Below are 17,707 nucleotides of genomic sequence, written 5' to 3'. Positions count from 1 at the left end.
GCAGTTACCGTTCATCACAAACATTAAGCTGCCAATCCTGTCCTTCCCTTAACCAAGTCTGCGTAATGGCGACAACATCATCAGCAACCACTGACAACAGAGGCACAGTCACTGCTTCACCTCCTTCCTAATGGTTTAGCATCCACTTAGAGTATCAGTGAAACATGCAAATTGAAATGTAAACCATATTATTAACATCTACTGTTTATAGGATAGGAAAGCAATTTTCATCTCCCTCTGAATAAATTATGCTCAGGACAGAACATTGCCTCGAAACCACATTCAGGAGTTTGCACTGCTACGTGAAAAGTACATCACGTTATTCAGCGTTGTTTATCCTCACATCTGTTGTAAAATAGTGCATGCTCTTATTTTGCAGTTTTGCACCACATGCTTAAAATTTAACTCAGAGAGGGGAATTCTAAATTGTTCTTATCAAACAAAGGCTCCTACAGTGCACGTTTGAGGCAAGATTTTAATTTGCAGGTGCTGTAGAATATACAGTGAAACATCAGTACAAAGTACCTTAACTCTATAAATGTCTTTTCTTTCTATGTAATAATTAGCTCTGCTCAGTCCTACGTGAAGTGTCAAGTGAGCGGGAAAAGTCAATATTGTATAAATGTAAGATTGTCAAGCTCCATATTGAAAGCCCAAGGGCCCCATTTAACATCCTGGGACCTAACGATGGCACCTGGGAGGCCTCACCAGGGCACTGCTTTTCATAAAACTGGACCAGTCGTATTGGCAACTGCGGGGAGGGTGGGGGGGGGGGGGGTCTCCCAGCCCACAGGCCATTAGAGACCTCTGGATGGTTGACAACAGGACAGGTTGGTACCCTGGCACTCCCTCTGGCACCCGGACACATTGGCACTGCCAGCCTGCCACCTGGGCACTGCCAGGGTGTCTGTTCGGCACTTACAGGATGGCAGGGATACTGCTAGGGTGCCAGGGTGGCAGTGCCTGTGTGCTCAGGTGCCAGGTTGACATTGCCGCCGATCGGACCTGGGAAAGGCTTACCAGGGTGGAAGGGGACGAGGGGGTGTTTCCAGGGCCTCTCTGAGGTTGAGGCATGAAAGGGGGGGAGGGAAAAGATTGGGGCAGCCAGACAACTGGCACCCCGATCAGCGAGGAGCTTTACCTGCTGGGATCACCAGCCAGAAATGATTGAGGAGCGGCCTTGGCCGAGAGAAACTCCCCGAGGCCAAACAAAATGTGTTGTTGAATAACGGAGTATTTCTTGGCACTATAGCCGCTGAGAATCACCCCACCAAACGTGCCCAAAATAAGACATAGATTATTTTTCCATTGAATCGGGCCCTATAGGTAATCAGGTAATCAGAATAGGATCCAGTGAGGAATAAAAAGCATTGGAGTAGTAGAAGTATAGGATGGGTTAGATTGACAATATGTTTAATTCATTTTTATTGTTGTTTGTTTCTATTTATCGTCTTTGTTTCTGTTTTTATCTTCACAGTGGTGTTTGGACAATTTGCACATTTTCAGACAGCACTCAATGATGTGGTGGAGCTGTTTGATGGACACAGTCAACAAGCCAGGCTTCTCAGTTCACTTTCAGGATCACACTCGGGTAACTTTTAACTTCTCAGGTTACTTCACCAGAAACAGAACTTGATAAGCAGGTGCCGGCTGATGTAGAGGTTCTAGAGTTGCCGCGAGCTTTACTATGACTCAGTTGACGATGGGGCCTGCACTCTCAATATCCCAAATGCAATATCGGTCATGTGATCTACAAGTGAGCATGAAATATTTTCAGAAAGGGAACCTATTTAGGGCTGACATTGCCAGAGCCCAGATTAGAGAGCGCTTTATACTCATTTAGCCAAAGAAGCAAAACTGCCAGGCCACCTGCCAGTAATCCATAAGCAAATGGTGTATGATACAAAAGGATCAGACGGGAAGAATACATTGGTGCTGTCATTTCGCTAAATCAGAGAAAGCATGTGGTCAAATAAAAACTGGATTTAGTGAAGACTAAGGGGATATTTGATTTCCTCCACATTTAATGATCTGGAAAAATGAAGAAAGAAGAGATATTGAAACATCAGATTTCTGAGAATGACATTAAGTTAGTGAGTGCATTTGTTGAATAAAATGGGTGTTCTCACATCTTTAGGTAGGAGGATTTGTGCTCTCATAGTTTCTTCGGAGAAATGTTGCTGTGGCAACAACAGCCCCTGAATTTAGTTAATCCTATTCCTGCTCAGTGAGATATTTTAACTTGAGACAGTTGGTGTTGAACAGCATCAAGTGTTTGCTTACTGAAAAAAAAAGATATTGTATTGGGCATCAGATTGCTCTTACTTTTATAGAAAATTAAACACCTAAATCAGGGACTGCAATTCAACATGTACTGTCACTCGAGAAATATTGAGCACAGAGACGTTTCCCTTCCAGCATGGTGCTCTGCAAAATGATCGGAATGTGAACCAGAAGAATATATCCATGTTCCATTTCCTCTGCTGTGCTGTCCTTAAGACAAGCAACCTTCAAAAGAGAGGGTGGACAAGTGGCCTTCTTTCTACTAGGTGTGAATAATGCTCTGCATTATTGGAAGTAATTCTCCTTTTGATCTTTTCTTTAGTCTCTACGCTTTCAGTTGTTGCTTCATCAAACAGCGGACTGAGGTGGCAAGCTCAGAGTTATCCTCATTTCATACTACACCACAGCCATTGCACCATACCACAGTAAAATAAAACAACATTTATCTTTATACATTGGATTTATTTAGTTAAAATGCTGTGCTCTAAAATACATTGAGAGTAAAAGTTAAATTATATGTGAATGAAAAGAGGGATACCTATTTCATGACCAATATGTGTGTTCACTTTTTTTTGGAATCTTAGCTTTCCATTCATTTATTTTATCTTTCTCTCCCCACCTCTCCACCTCCCCCAGACACACACCCCACCTTTCACCCCTTTCCTGAAGGCAGTCCCTCATGTTGCAGCCTCGACTTAAGTTCATTGATTCATCCTGTGGTACCATGTACCATTCTTCAACTTTGACAGTGCTTAACACGCATTGGCCATTGCTTGTCTTAAATACTGAGACAATCCCAATCTTAATTTGTGATGGACGTTGATTTTTCATCTTTGGCTAAATGAGCATAAAGTGCTCTCTCATCTATTCTTGCCTAAGAAATTAAATGAAATTAAATGAAAATCGCTTATTGTCACAAGTAGGCTTCAAATGAAGTTACTGTGAAAAGCCCCTAGTGACGCACACGGGCTGGGATTTAACAGCAGATTTTCACACGGTGGATGCGCCAGATCTTTGGCCACTGGTGGGATCTTCCCGTCCTGTCAAACTCTGCGGGATTTTGTATGGCCTGCTGACTCCGACACCAGAGAGCCCGCAACGGGAGGTCGACTTTGATGGGACCAACAGATTCTGCCAGTGGGGAGCCAGCGGGGCAAGCTAGAAAATACCGCCCATGGTGTTTGTGAAATTCTTGTGCAAATTTAAAGATGGGTATACACATGGTAGAAGCTCGTGGTGAGTGGCATGTGAAAACCTCATTCATACAGTTCTTTTAATGTTCATGTTGTTAATCATGGCGATGTACAGTTCTCATGCTTGAAAACGGTGACAGTAGGGATTAAAGATCAACTGTATGTTCCGGCTGACAGAAATGAAGTCAACTACAGCTATGAGGAGAAAATGAAATGAAAAATGAAATGAAATTAAAATTGCTTATTGTCACAAGTAGGCTTCAAATGAAGTTACTGTGAAAAGCCCCTAGTCGCCACATTCCAGTGCCTGTTCGGGGAGGCTGGTACGGGAATTGAACCATGCTGTTGGCCTGCCTTGGTCTGCTTTAAAAGCCTGCGATTTAGCCCTGTGCTAAACCAGCCCACCAACACCAAAATTCACTGCTCCTTGTCAGAAAAATGCCTCACAATGGAAATCAATTAACAAATGGAAGAAAAATTGCTATCACTTGTACATTCATAGTTATTTAAAGTTTACATTTGAAAACAACATTTATAAACTCCTCGTAGCTTGAAATCTTGTGATGGGCCTTTGTTGTTTGGTGAACAAAGAAAAAAGACTTGGGTCTGTTTGTTGTATGAAATAGCTATGCTCTCTACCCTCACTTCATCTTTTTTCTTCCTCAGGAGAGACCCTGCCTCTGGCCACATCAAACCAGATTTTGCTCAGGTTCAACGCTAAGAGTGGAGCATCATCCAGAGGTTTTCACTTTGTTTATCAAGGTAAAGGATTCAGATTGATTGGTTTTCTCAGAAGGTTTGAAATGGGTCTAGGATGGTACACCAAATGCTTTAAAAAGAACTCGAGACTCTCTGGGGAGAAATTCATCTTGCTTCAACAATCTTAAGAGCTTCACCTTGTCAGAAACTCAATCTCTAGTCATGAACAACGTGTGTGCAAGAGTCTCCAGTGACATGAATTTTTTACTGTGTGAACCATTGGCACTTGCCATGATGTCTCCAGTGTGGGACGTCTGGGCAGAGGAAAAAAATTTAAAGTACATTTTTTGACAGGAAAAGCAGTCAGAAAGATTTGTTTTTCATTTGTTTTACCCCACGTGTTCTTTGCTGAGATACTTCCCCTCCTCTCTCTGAGCATTTGAAAATTGCCTGTGCCTTTTGATTTCATGTATAACCTTCATACAGATAACAAGGAAATGAGTAGTGCAGTTGGGAATGCACCTGTGACCAACTGGGATGATTTTTTACAACAAACAAAACTAAATTCAACATTTAAGCAATATACAGCAACGTCAAAAGGAAGACGTGCAAGTTGATTTTGGGGATCAAGTAAAGAATTTGTTTGTTTCTTTCCTTGGACGGTTTGACCTACAAGAGCCTGGGCCTGAGAGTTGGTCACCAGGTTCAATGAAAGCTGTTGTCAGCCTTTAAACTTGTTTGGGATCCTTTGAAAATGTTCTGTTTTGGTAGGCTGCAAATCAATCAAAGCCTAATTCTGCTGGATCAGACTTTGTTCTTGGGCCGCACTCTTACTGTGCCACAGCTTTCCAACCTAGTTACAGGATGGTGAGATTCAGCTGTTGAATTGAAGAAGAAAAAGATAGCAATGAAAATATGCTGACCATTGGTATGGTGACATAATGTGGGTAGAAACGGGGGGAACGGTTTAACCAGAAAAGTATGTGGGCTTGAGAACGGGCAGCTGGTTAAAGGGCTTAAAGTGGCAATATATCGAGAATCCAGCTGCAACCCACCAAATGTGAGGCGATGCATTTTGGTAGATCAAATCGGGGCAGATCCTACTCAGTTAATGGTAGGGTGTTGGGAAGAGTTACAGAACAAACAGATCTAGGAGTACAGGTTTATATCTCCTTGAAAGTGGAGTCACAGCTGGACAGGGTGGTGAAGAAGGCATTCAGGATGCTTGGTTTCATTGGTCAGAACATTGAATACAGGAGTTGGGCCATCTTGTCGAAGTTGTACAAGACATTAGTAAGGCCACACTTGGAATCCTGTGTTCAGTTCTGGTCACCCTATTATTGAAAGGATATTATTAAACTAGAAATAGTGCAGAAAATATTTACTCGGGTGCTATCGGGACTTGATGGTTTGAGTTATAAGGAGAGGCTGGATAGAGTGGAACTTTTTTTCCCTGGAGCATAGGAGATTTAGGGGTGATCATATCAAGGGCTATAAAATAATGAGGGGCATAGATAGGTAGATAGTCAAATTATTTTCCCAAAGGTGGGGAAGTCTAAAACTAGAGGGCATAGGTTTAAGGTGAGAAGGGAGAGATACAAAAGAGTCCAGAGGGGTAAATTTTTCGCACAGAGGGTGGTGAGTGTCTGGAACAAGCTGTCAGAGGCAGTAGTAGAGCCGGGTACAATTTTGTCTTTTAAAAGGCATTTAGACAGTTACATGGGAAAGCTGGGTATAGAGGGATATGAGCCAAATGCAGGCAATTGGGACTAAGTGGTAAAAACTGGACAGCATGGACAAGGTGGGCCGAAGGGCCTGTTTTCACACTGTAAACCTCTTGGACTCTATCACACATTTAAATTGAATATACTGAATGACATGTGGGAAGCCTTCCCAGGAGAGGTGGGTTATCAATTCAAATATGTTAAAAGGCAATTAGATGTTTTAACTACATTTTTTGAATTTTCTTCTTGAGTGCAACACTTCCCTGGGCTTCATGGGACTCCCAAGTGAAAGCAAGGAGGGAAGGCACTGGGAATTGAGGGGGCTGAATAAATGGTAGGCAAAGAATTGTTTAAATGTGGAGACCTCACACCTGCTTCCATGGCTAAGTACAATACCTTTGCTCATAAGACTTGTTCTGAGAGCTTGCTTTCACTGCTTTCGAATTAATTTCTACTACATTGGAATTTTGTGTCTCTGATCTGCACTATCTGTCAAGCGGCTATCGGTGCCACATATGCAGTTTTACCTCGGTCCTCTGACAAGGTCTAAGATGAGCAGGGGCAGCAACAATCACCTTTTTGCCTACGTGACGCTCTGCAGGAGAGATGTTGGGCATGAGGAAAGAAGGAGAGAGGGACATATCTGGGTAGTACCCAGGCATTGCCCCTGTACTACCCCCAGGCAATTGCCCAACCGCCTGCTCTAACTCACTTGTAATGTGTGAGACACCAAGTGACAACTTGGCTGAGCTGTGTGTGTATATCTGCAGAGGGTCCCTATAGAACCATTCAGCTGAAATGCACCCATGCAGGTTGTTAACACAACCCACTTGCAATAATCTGCCAGGAAATCCAGAAGTCAGATGCTACTGCCATAGTAGGGTTAAAAAGTCACTGACAATCGTGTTGTTGAAAACTGCAGGTTTCCACGTTCTAATGGGCTCCCCTGCTGTAAGCAGAATTGACGAGCTTAAATTCAACCCAGTGCATTAGAGCACTTGTGTTTTACCCCTAAGTGAAGCATCTCGGTTTACCATCTGAATTCTGAGTTAAGGGGCGGGATTCTCCGTAATCGGCGCGATGTCCGCCGACCGGCGCCAAAAACGGCGCGAATCAGTCCGGCATCGCGCCGCCCCAAAGGTACGGAATTCTCCACCTTGAGGGGCTAGGCCCGCGCCGGACTGATTTCCGCCCCGCCAGCTGGCGGGAAAGGCCTTTGGTGCCCCGCCAGCTGGCGCGGAAATGACTTTGCCGTGCGGCGCCTGCGCGGGAGCGTCAGCGGCCGCTCACGGCATCCCCGCGCATGTGCAGTGGAGGGGGTCTCTTCCGCCTCCGCCATAGTGGAGACCATGGTGAAGGCAGAAGGAAAAGAGTGCCCCCACGGCACAGGCCCGCCCACGGATCGGTGGGCCCCGATCGCGAGCCAGGCCACCATGGGGGCATCCCCCGGGGCCAGATCGCCCCGCGCCCCCCCCCCAGGACCCCGGAGCCCGCCCACGCCGCCGTGTCCCGCCGTCCCAAAGGTGGTTCAATCCACGCCGGCTGCTTCATTCTTTCATGGGAAGCGCACATTGCTGACAAGGCCAACATTAGGTGCCCATCCCTAATAGCCCTTCAGAAGATGGTGATGACTTTCCCTCTTGATAACTTTTTAGTAAAGGTCTACTCCTAGCACTGTTAGATAGGGAGTTGCAGGATTTTAACCAGTGGCAGTGAATGAGTCGTGATATCTTTCCAAATCAGGACAGAATGTGACTTGGAGGGGAACTTGCAAGTGGTGGTGGTGTTCTCATGCATCTGTTTCCCTTGGCTTTGACGTGTTAGAGGTCATGGGTTTGGAAGGGGCTGTCAAAGAAGTCTTCACGGGTTCTTGCAATGAATCTTGTGGGTGGTACACAACTGCCACCGGGTGCCAATGGTGGCGGGAGTGAATATTTAAGGTAGTGGATGGGTACCAATCAAAGCTAATGTCTTCTTCATGAATTGCTTTGAGGTTCTTAAGTGTTGTAAATCATCCAGGTAAGTGGAGACTATTTAACTGCACTCCTGACTTGTATCTTGTAGATGGTGGACAGGCTTTGGGAAGCCAGTAAGTGAGCTACTTAATACATAATACTTAACTCTGATCCACTCTTGTAATCACAGTATTGAATTGGCTGATCTTGTTGAGTTTCAGGTCGATGCTGACACCCTCCCCCACTCCCTTTCCCCAGGATGTTAATGGTGGGGTATTCTATGAAGTAATGCCATTGAATGTTAAAGGAAAATATTTAGACTCTCCCTTGTTGGAACGCGTCATAGTATGGCATGAACGTACCTTACCCCTCATCATCCCAAAACTGACTGTTGCCCTAGGCTTGTTGCATGTGAGCAGAGACTGCTTTATTACCGACCTGAGAAGTGCTGAATGGAACTAAACACTGCAAACCTTAGTGAACATCCTAACTTTGAATCTTATGTTGGAGGGAGAGTCTTGATGAACAGCCTAAGATAGTTGGGCCTGAGACATGACCTTGAAGAACTGGCAATGATGCTCTAGGACTGCGGTGATTGGCCGTCAGCACCCACAATCATTATCCTTTGTTCTCGGTATGACTGAAGCCAGTGGAGAGTTTTTCCTGGATCCCATGGATTTCAATGTTACTAAGTCTCCTTGATTCCACATTAAATGAATGTTGCCTTAATATCAAGGCTTGCACCTTCAGCAATCACTTCTGGTATTAAACTCTTTTGACCAAGTTTGGACCAAGGCTGTAATGAGGTCTGGACTCAGTGATCCTGGAAGAACCCGAACTGAGCATCGGCAGTCAGGTTCTAGCTGAATAAGTGCCACTTGATAGCATTGTCGACGATGCCTTTCATCACTTTGTTAATGATCGAGAGTGTACCAATGGAGCAATGATTGGCCAGATTGGATTTGTCCTACTTTTCGCGGACATGAAAATACCTGGGCAACATTGCCGAGAATAGTTCAGCTCGAAGTGCAACTGAAGCACTAGTCTTCAGCATTATTTTTTTACTTCCTTTCTGGGATGTCATCAGGACAAATAATCTTTGCAGTGCAGGTGTGCTCAGCCATTTACCACAGCCACTTGGAGTGAAACAAATTGGATGGAGACTGGCCTCTGTGATGATGCGGACCTCAGCAGGAGGCTGAGATTAATCATCCACTCGGAGTTCCTGGCTGAAGATAGTTGCAAATGCTTCAAGCCGATTATTGACTCATGCTGAGCTCATATTCATGGAGCCTCCCCGAACTCCAATTTTGTTGCCTAACTGTCTGACCATTCATGACTGTGTGTGACAGGACTGGAGGTCTTTGATCAAATCATTGGTTGTGGTATCACTTTGCTCTGTCAATGGTAAGCTAATTCCACCGTTTAGCACGCATGTAATCCTGTGTTGTTGCTTCTCCGGGCATGCTCTCCTATACTTCTCACCGAATCATTGTTAATCCCCTGATTTGCTAATAATGTGTGGGTGAGAGATATAACTGAGTCATGAGGTTACAGAATACAATTCTGCTTTCTGAAGAACTTTCTCATTTCAGCGATCAACTTTTGACCTTAAGGAACTGCAGCTGAATATAACCTCAGGATATTAAACCAATCAAACCAAGTGTATCCATGGTCATCAATTATCTTCCAAAGACTTTAGGACAGACAATAATACTACAATATGGTAGCTATACTTCTGCAATATTGTAGATAGCAAAATAACACTTTTTAACTTTGGTAAGAGAGCAGAAGAAAACAAAGTTACAGTGAGTGATTACAAGAAACCTCACAGGATATCCAGGCTAATTGTATCCTTCATTTTTTTACACAATTGAAAATTGAAGGCTTATTCCACACTAAATTCTCTGTTTAAACAATTGATTTTGACAGCAGAGTACCTATTTTTTAGTGCATCGATTTGAACTAGATTTACCTAACTACTCAGTGGAGTACTTTTGGCTCTGCTAATCTATTGAACCATACAGCACAGAAAGAGACCATTCAGTCTATCCTATCTGTGCTAGCTCTTTGATAGAGTTAATAATTTCCCTGCTTTTCCCCTATAATCCTACAATTGTTTTATTTTCAATCATATGTCCAATTCCCTATTGTAAGGTACTGTTAAATCGCTTGAACCATTCTGTCAGACACTATATCCAAATCATAGCTTGCTGTGTAAAATAAATTCTAATCTTCCTTCTTATTATCTTGCTAATGACCTTAAAGCTGTGTCATTTGGTTATTGACTGTCCCCCCACCTCCATCACCACCACCCTCCTCTGCCAGTTGAAACTGTTCCACCTCATTCACTCAATCAAAAGCCTTGATAATTTTGAAGACCTTTATTGAATCTTCCCTGAACTCGCAGTAAACCAGAGTAGAAATGACAGGATATATTGGATGAATATGTGGCTGAAGAGATGGTGTCAGGAGGAGGGTTTCAGATTCCTGGGGCATTGGGACCGGTTCTGGGGGAGGTGAGAGCTGTACAAACTGGACAGGTTACACCTGGGTAGGACTGGGACTGATGTCCTAGGGGGGCTATTTGCTAGAGCAGTTGGGGAAGGTTTAAACTAATATGCCAGGGGGGTGGCAACTTATGCAAGAAGTCAGAGAAAGAGAGAGCAAGGACAAAAACAAAAGGTAGAAAAGTGAATAAAAAAAGTGATAAGTGGAGAAACCAAGGGCAAAATTCAAACAGGGCACAAGAGAAAAATATTGGGAGCAAGACAAACAATGTGAAATAGACAAACTTAAAGGCTCTGTGCCTTAATTCATGGAGCATTTGCAATAAAGTGGATGAACTAATCGCACAGATACATATAAATGGGTGTGATATAATTGGGATTACGGAGACATGGCTGCAGGGTGAACAGGGAGGGGAACTGAATGTCCCATGGTTCTCAGTATTTAGGAAGGACAAGCATAAAAGAAAAGGTGATGGTGTGTCACTGCTGGTTAAAGAGGAAATTAAGACAATAGTGAGAAAGGATATTAGCTGTGACAATGTGGAGTCTGTATGGGTAGAGTTGAGAAGCACCAAGGGACAAAAAACATTAGTGGGCGTCATATATAGACCCCCAAACTGCAATGGTAATGTTGGGAATGGAATTAAATACAAAATTAGAGATGCATGTAATAAGAGAACATCGGTGATCAAGGGTGATTTTAATCTTCACATAGACTGTGCAAATCAAATTAGCCACAATGCCGTAGAGGAGGAATTCCTAGAGTGTATACAGGATGGTTTTCTTGACCAATATGTGAAGGAACTAACTAGAGAGCAGGCCATCTTAGACTGGGTACTGTGTAATGAGAAGGGAATCATTGCCAATCTGGCTGTGCGAGACCCCTTGGGGATGAGCGACCATAAAATGATAGAATTTTTTCCCAAGATGGAGAGTGAAGTTGTTTATTGAAAGACTAGGGTGCTGAATCTTAATCAAGGGAACTATGAAGATATGAGGCGTGGGTTGGCCTTGATAGATTGGCGAGAGTTACTTCAAGAAATGACAGTGGATAGGCAATGGCAAACATTCAAGGAATGCCTGGGGGGGACTGCTGCTACTGTTCATTCCTGTCTGGCACAAAAACAAAAGGGGTAAGAGGGCCAATCCATGGCTTACAAAGTAAATTAGAAATAGTATCCAATCGAAGGAAGAAGCATACAGATTGACCAAGAAAATAATAGGTCTGAGGATTGGGAGCAGTTTAGAATTCAGCAAAGAAGGATAAAGGGATTGATTAAGAAGGGGAGAGTACAGTACAAAAGTAAGTTTTCAGGGAACAGAAAGACTGACACTAAAAGTTTCTATAGATATGTCTGTGCGGAGTCTGCACATCCTCCCCGTGTGTGTGTGGGTTTCCTCCGGGTGCTCCGGTTTCCTCCCACAGTCCAAAGATGTGCAGGTTAGGTGGATTGGCCATGAGAAATTGCCTTTAGTGTCCAAAATTGCCCTTCGTGTTTGGTGGGGTTCCTGGGTTCCTGGGGATAGGGTGGAGGTGTTGACCTTGTGTAGGGTGCTCTTTCCAACCGGTGCAGACTCGATGGGCCGAATGGCCTCCTTCTGCACTGTAAATTCTATGTAAATATCTGAAGAGAAAGAGATTGGTAAAGAGAAATGTAGGCCCACTACAGACAGAAACAGGAGAATGCATAATAAGGGACAAAGAAATGGCTGAGCAATTTAATACATACTTTGGTTCTGTCTTCACAAAAGAGGACAAATCTGATACCAGAAATGCTGGAGAATGAAAGGATTAGTGAGAGGGAAGAGCATAGTAGAGAAATGGTGCTGGGAAAATTGATGGGATTGAAGGTGGATAAATCCCCAGGGCCTGAGAATCTGCATCCCAGAGTGCGTAAGGAGGTGGCTCTGGAAATATTGAATGCATTGGTGGTCATCTTCAGAGATTCTATAGACTCTGGAACTGTCCCTGCAGATTGAAGAGTAGCTCATGTCACTCCAATATTCAAAAAGGGAGGTCGAGAGAAAGCAGGGAATTATAGACCAGTAAGCCTAACATCGGTAGTGGGGAAAATTCTTGAATCCATTATGAAGGATTTTATCGTTGAACATTGAGAAAGCAGTGGCAGGATCAGTCAGCGTCAGCATGGATTTATGAAGGGGAAATCATGCTCGACAAATCTGTTGGAATTCTTTGAAGATTTAACCAGTACAGTTGACAAGGGGGAGTCAGTCGATGTAGTATCTTTGGACTTTCAGAAGAGATTTGACAAAGTCCCGTTTAAGAGATTATTGTGTAAAATTAAAGCGCATGAGATTGGGGGAAGTGTATTGACGTGGATAAAAAACTGGTTGGCAGAGAGTAAACAAAGAGTAGGAATTAATGGGTCCTTTTCAACTTGGCAGGCAGTAACTAGTGGGGCACCACAGGGATCGGTGCTGGGACCCCAGCTATTCACACTATATATTAATGATTTGGATGAGGGAACAAAATGTAACATCTCAAAGTTTGCAGGTGATACCAAGTTGGGTGGGAGGGTGAATTGTGATGAGGATGCAGGGATCCTACAGCATGATCTGGACAGGTTGGGCAAGTGGGCAAATCAATGGCAGATGCAGTATAATTTGGATAAGTGTGAGGTTATTCACTTTGGAAGCAAAAACAGGAAGGCAGATTAGTACCTGAATGGTTGTAAATTGGGAGAGGGGCGTGTGCAGCGGGACCAGGATGTCTTTGTGCACCATTCGCTGAAGGTAAGCATGCAGGTGCAGTCGGCAGTAAAGAAGGCTAATGGTTGGTTGGCATTCATTGCAAGAGGTTTTGAGTACAGAAGCAGGAATGTGTTGCTGCAATTATACAGGGCCTTGGTGAGGCCACACCTAGAATATTGTGTGCAGTTTTGGTCTCCCTTTCTGAGGAAGGATATTCTTGCTTTCAAGGGGGTGCAACAAAGGTTTACCAGACTGATTCCAGGGATGACGGGACTGTCATATGAGGAGATATTGACTAGGTTATGATTGTTCTGGCTGGAGTTTTCAGAAGAATGAGGGGGATCTCATAGAAACTTATAAAATTATAACAGGACTAGACAGGGTTGATGCCGGGAAGATGTTCCCAATGATGGGTGTGTCCAGAACCAGGGGTCACAGTCTGAAGATTAATGGTAAACCATTTCGGACAGAGATGAGGAGACATTTCTTCACCCAAAGAGTGGTGAGCCTGTAGAATTCAATAACACAGGAAGTAGTTGATGCTAAAATATTAAATATATTCAAGAGACGGCTAGATATAGCAATTGGGGAGAAGGGATCAAAGGCTATGGGGAGAAAGCAGGATTAAGCTATTGAGTTGGATGATCAGCCATGATCGTGATAAATGGCAGAGCAGGCTTGAAGGGCCAAAAGGCTTCCTCCTGCTCCTATCTTCTATGTGAGTGCTGAAGAGTAGGTAAGGCCTTTAGAAGAGGTCTGAGGATCCTTAGCAACGATGTGATGCCGGAATTGAAACAGCATTCCAGGTTTTTTTGATCAGAGTAAATTGGACCCTGGAGAGAAATAAAGCACAATTCTGAAACAATTGTTTGTCTCTTGTTAAGAACATATGTTTTGAATAAAAAGCAATAACAAATTTCATGGGCACATTTGTGCATCAATCCTCATTAATGGTGATAAATACCCAGGCTGTTTCTGCTTGATTTTATGATTCCTTCTATCTAATTGCATGATTCCTTACAAACAAGGCACAGGGAGGAGTTAGTGCCCATGCAGATTTGTAAGACAATTAAGTCTCCCTGAGTGTAGCAGCTGTACAATGATTGAGAACAATCATTTGGACTGGAAATTCAGTCATTTTATTTATCTGTCATCTTTCATTCCAGATTGACCACATTTGGCATTCACTTTTACACTGTGCTGATTCCAATTTTATCTCACTCCAGTATGTAATATCGACTGAAGGATAAGGAAGAACAATTACCATTGAAAACAGTATTCTTTTTGGGTTCTGATCACATTGTTACCCTTTTCACAATCTAAATAGTGGTTGTGAAGGGACTCTATGCTTAAAAGCAAACTTGACAGAAGAAGTTGCATTCTTCCAAATCCATCCAGGACGTCAAATTCATACTGGGATTTTGTAAATTGCTGAAGTTTTCTAATTCGACCTTGAGCTGTAGGACTTGCCAGTGGTGCCAGATACATTTTCAAGACTTATTTTGTTAGTAGCAAATGAAATATAGAAAAATTATTTAAAATATAGAAAATTTATTCCCTCAAGAAGTGTGGGACACAAAGCGGACTGGTCTTCTGTTTTTGTTCCGAAAAAGGAACTGGAGCCTATTGATTTTTCACAAGATTATATTTCATCTCTCGTTTTAATGCCAATCCCACAGCTCTGCCTGTCTTTTTGTTGAGGCTTGCACACTCCTACGTTATCTTTATAAATCTACTTCCTCTCTCACTCCGTGACTAATGATGTCCCACTCATCTGCTCAGACAGCATTGCATCCACATTCTCCATCGTTCCTCTGAGGTTCCATCCATACTACCTGTGCGAGGAATAATTACATCTACCAATAAAAAAACAGACTCACTGGGAGCATTGGTTAGCATCTGGGTTCTGGTTCTCTGACCAGTATCCCTGACTGTGTGGATACCTGATCAGAGTGGCAAATAGTGGAATTAATGCTGCTTTGTATTCCTGTTCAACTGCTTCTCTGCTCCATATTTCATATGTTTAGCCAAACCCCTTACACTCTCTGACCTTACCTTTCATTCCTATATCCTCTTGTCCTGTGTTGGAGGCTTATTTTATTTTGTATCTCAGAGCTTTGCAGAGATGACACACCAGTTTCTATAGATGGATGAACTTTAAAAAATGTTTTGATTATTTTCGGTGGCATTACCACCAACTGAATCACCCACTATCGAGATCCTGGGGGTTACTATTGACCTGAAACTGAAACTGAACTGCACCAGCCAGTATTGTGGCTACAAGAGGTCAGAGGCTGGGAATTCTGCAGCAATTAACTCACCTCTTGACTTACTAAAGCCTGCCTCCTACCTGTAAAGCTCAAGTCAAGAGTGTGATGAATGAGTGTAGCCCCAACAACACTCAGTAAGTTTGACACCATCTGGAACAAAGTTACCTACGTGATTGGCACCCCATCCACCACCTTCAACATTCTCTCCCTCCATCGCCGATGCAATGTCGCCATCTCTACCATCTACAAAATGCACCGTAGCAATTCATCAAGTCTCCTTCAACAGCACATTCTAATCTCACGACTTCTACCACCTAGAAGAACAAGGGAAGCAGATACATGAGAACACATCCACCTGGAAATTACCCTCCAAGTCATACACCATCATAATTTGGAACTGTATCACTGTCCTTTCACTATTGCTGTGTCAAAATCCTGGAACTCCCTTCCTAACAGCAAGTGATGTAAATGGTTGCGGCAGCTCAAGAAGGCAGCTCACCTTTTTTCCCAACATTCTTATGCAATCTATTGTTTGTATTGTGATCTGGGTGAATATTCATCACCCAAAAAAGACAACAACTTTTCACGACCATTTCAAAGTGTGCTGAGCCAATGTTTGAGTGGAAAGTCACTGATATAGTTGATACGAACAATGATATCGTGAAATGTCGGAAATATGGCAGCTAATTTTCACTCAGCGAACACCCACAAATAGCAATGCGGTAATGACCACATAATCTGATTTTTTTTTGTGATGTTGTTTGAGGGATAAGTTGGCCAGGAAACCAGGGTAAAATTTCCAGCCCTTCTTTGAAGTAGTGCCATGGGATCTTTTACATACACTCAAGCTGGCAGATGGGGCATTGATGTAATGTCTCAACCAAAATACAACACCTCCTACACTATTTCTCATGACTGACACTTCTGTAATTTATGTGTGAGCGCTTAGCAGGGCAAAGAAGATATAGGTTTAGTTACTGGATGGATAGTGCTTATCTCTGTGAAAACTCATACAATCAAAGACGGTGGGCGAGATTCTCCGACCCCCCGCCGGGTCGGAGAATCGCCGGGGGCTGGCGTGAATCCCGCCCCCGCCGGTTGCCGAAGTCTCCGGCACCGGATATTCAGAGGGGGCGGGTATCGCGCCGCGCCGGTTGGCGGGCCCCCCCGCATGATTCTCCGGCCCGGATGGGCCGAAGCCCCGCCGCTAAAATGCCTGTCCCGCCGGCGTAGATTAAACCACCTACCTTACCAGCGGGACAGGGTGGCGCGGGCGGGCTCCAGGGCCCTGGGGGGGGCGCGGGGTGATCTGGCCCCGGGGGGTGCCCCCACGGTGGCCTGGCCCGCGATCGGGGCCCACTGATCCGCGGGCGGGCCTGTGCCGTGGGGGTACTCTTTCCCTTCCACCTCCGCCACGGTCTCCACCATGGCGGAGGCAGAAGAGACTCCCTCCAATGCGCATGCGCGGGAATGCCGTCAGCGGCTGCTAACGCTCCCGCGCATGCGCCGCCCGGAGATGTCATTTCCGCGCCAGCTGGTGGGGCACCAAAGGCCTTTTCCGCCAGCTGGCGGGGCAGAAATTCGTCCGGCGCCAACCTAGCCCCTTAAGGTTGGGGCTCGGCCCCCAAAGATGCGGAGCATTCCGCACCTTTGGGGCGGCGCGATGCCCGACTGATTTGCGCCGTTTTGGGCGCCAGTCGGCAGACATCGCGCCGTTTCCAGAGAATTTCACCCGGTTATTTGGTTGTTACACCTGCCAGCTCTTTGAAGCGATCCAATTAGCCACATTTGCCTTTTTTGCCATTGCCCTGCGATTGTCCTTTTTGAGAAAATATATTAATGCGCAATATCGAGAAAATACTTAAAATGTGGAATAGGTTAGTTTTAAGGTGATTAAATCTTCAATTATTCTGATTATTCTTAAGATTATTCCAGTACGAAGAGTCTGAGGCTTCCTTGAAGCTGTTCTAGCTCTCTCGCTGGTAACTTTGCAAAAGTGCAACAGAAATCCTGTTTACCACACGTAAATAGAGATTCCACTGCAAATGGTACCAACTCTGAGGAAACGTCTTTTTGTTTCCAGTTTTCGCCCCTCCCCTGAAGTTGGTGAGTGTTGCTAAGGCACCATTCCACAGTGCCAGCAGTTCTTCAGTACCTTGTCTTAATAGTCATTCTTTGTGCATGATCTTGGATGGTTAGATGGGGAATATGATTATCCATTGATATGAACATGGTCAACCTGATTTGCTTCTGGACAAGTGGTAGTAGGACAGAACCTTGGCTGATGCTTGTTGTTTTTCATCCAGGGCATCGAGGCGAATTATCGGTACCCAGATTCCTGCCCAAATAGAGATCAGTGAC

General features: G+C 44.2%; 1 protein-coding gene across 1 annotated transcript in view; it reads left to right on the top strand.

The window, feature by feature from the left end:
- Nucleotides 1-17,707, top strand: part of LOC140410474 (CUB and sushi domain-containing protein 1-like) — a 3,392,839-nt gene that overhangs the window by 2,875,299 nt on the left and 499,833 nt on the right. Inside the window, exons 32-33 of the mRNA XM_072498599.1 lie at nucleotides 1,478-1,591; nucleotides 4,143-4,238. Of these exons, the coding sequence (XP_072354700.1) occupies nucleotides 1,478-1,591; nucleotides 4,143-4,238 (210 nt within the window). The remainder of the gene's footprint in view (nucleotides 1-1,477; nucleotides 1,592-4,142; nucleotides 4,239-17,707) is intronic.

This window comes from Scyliorhinus torazame, chromosome 4 (genome assembly GCF_047496885.1).
Source record: "Scyliorhinus torazame isolate Kashiwa2021f chromosome 4, sScyTor2.1, whole genome shotgun sequence".
NCBI classification, from domain to species: domain Eukaryota; kingdom Metazoa; phylum Chordata; class Chondrichthyes; order Carcharhiniformes; family Scyliorhinidae; genus Scyliorhinus; species Scyliorhinus torazame.
The sequence above is the reverse complement of the archived record's forward strand: the minus strand, read 5'-3'. Positions and strand labels throughout refer to the sequence as shown.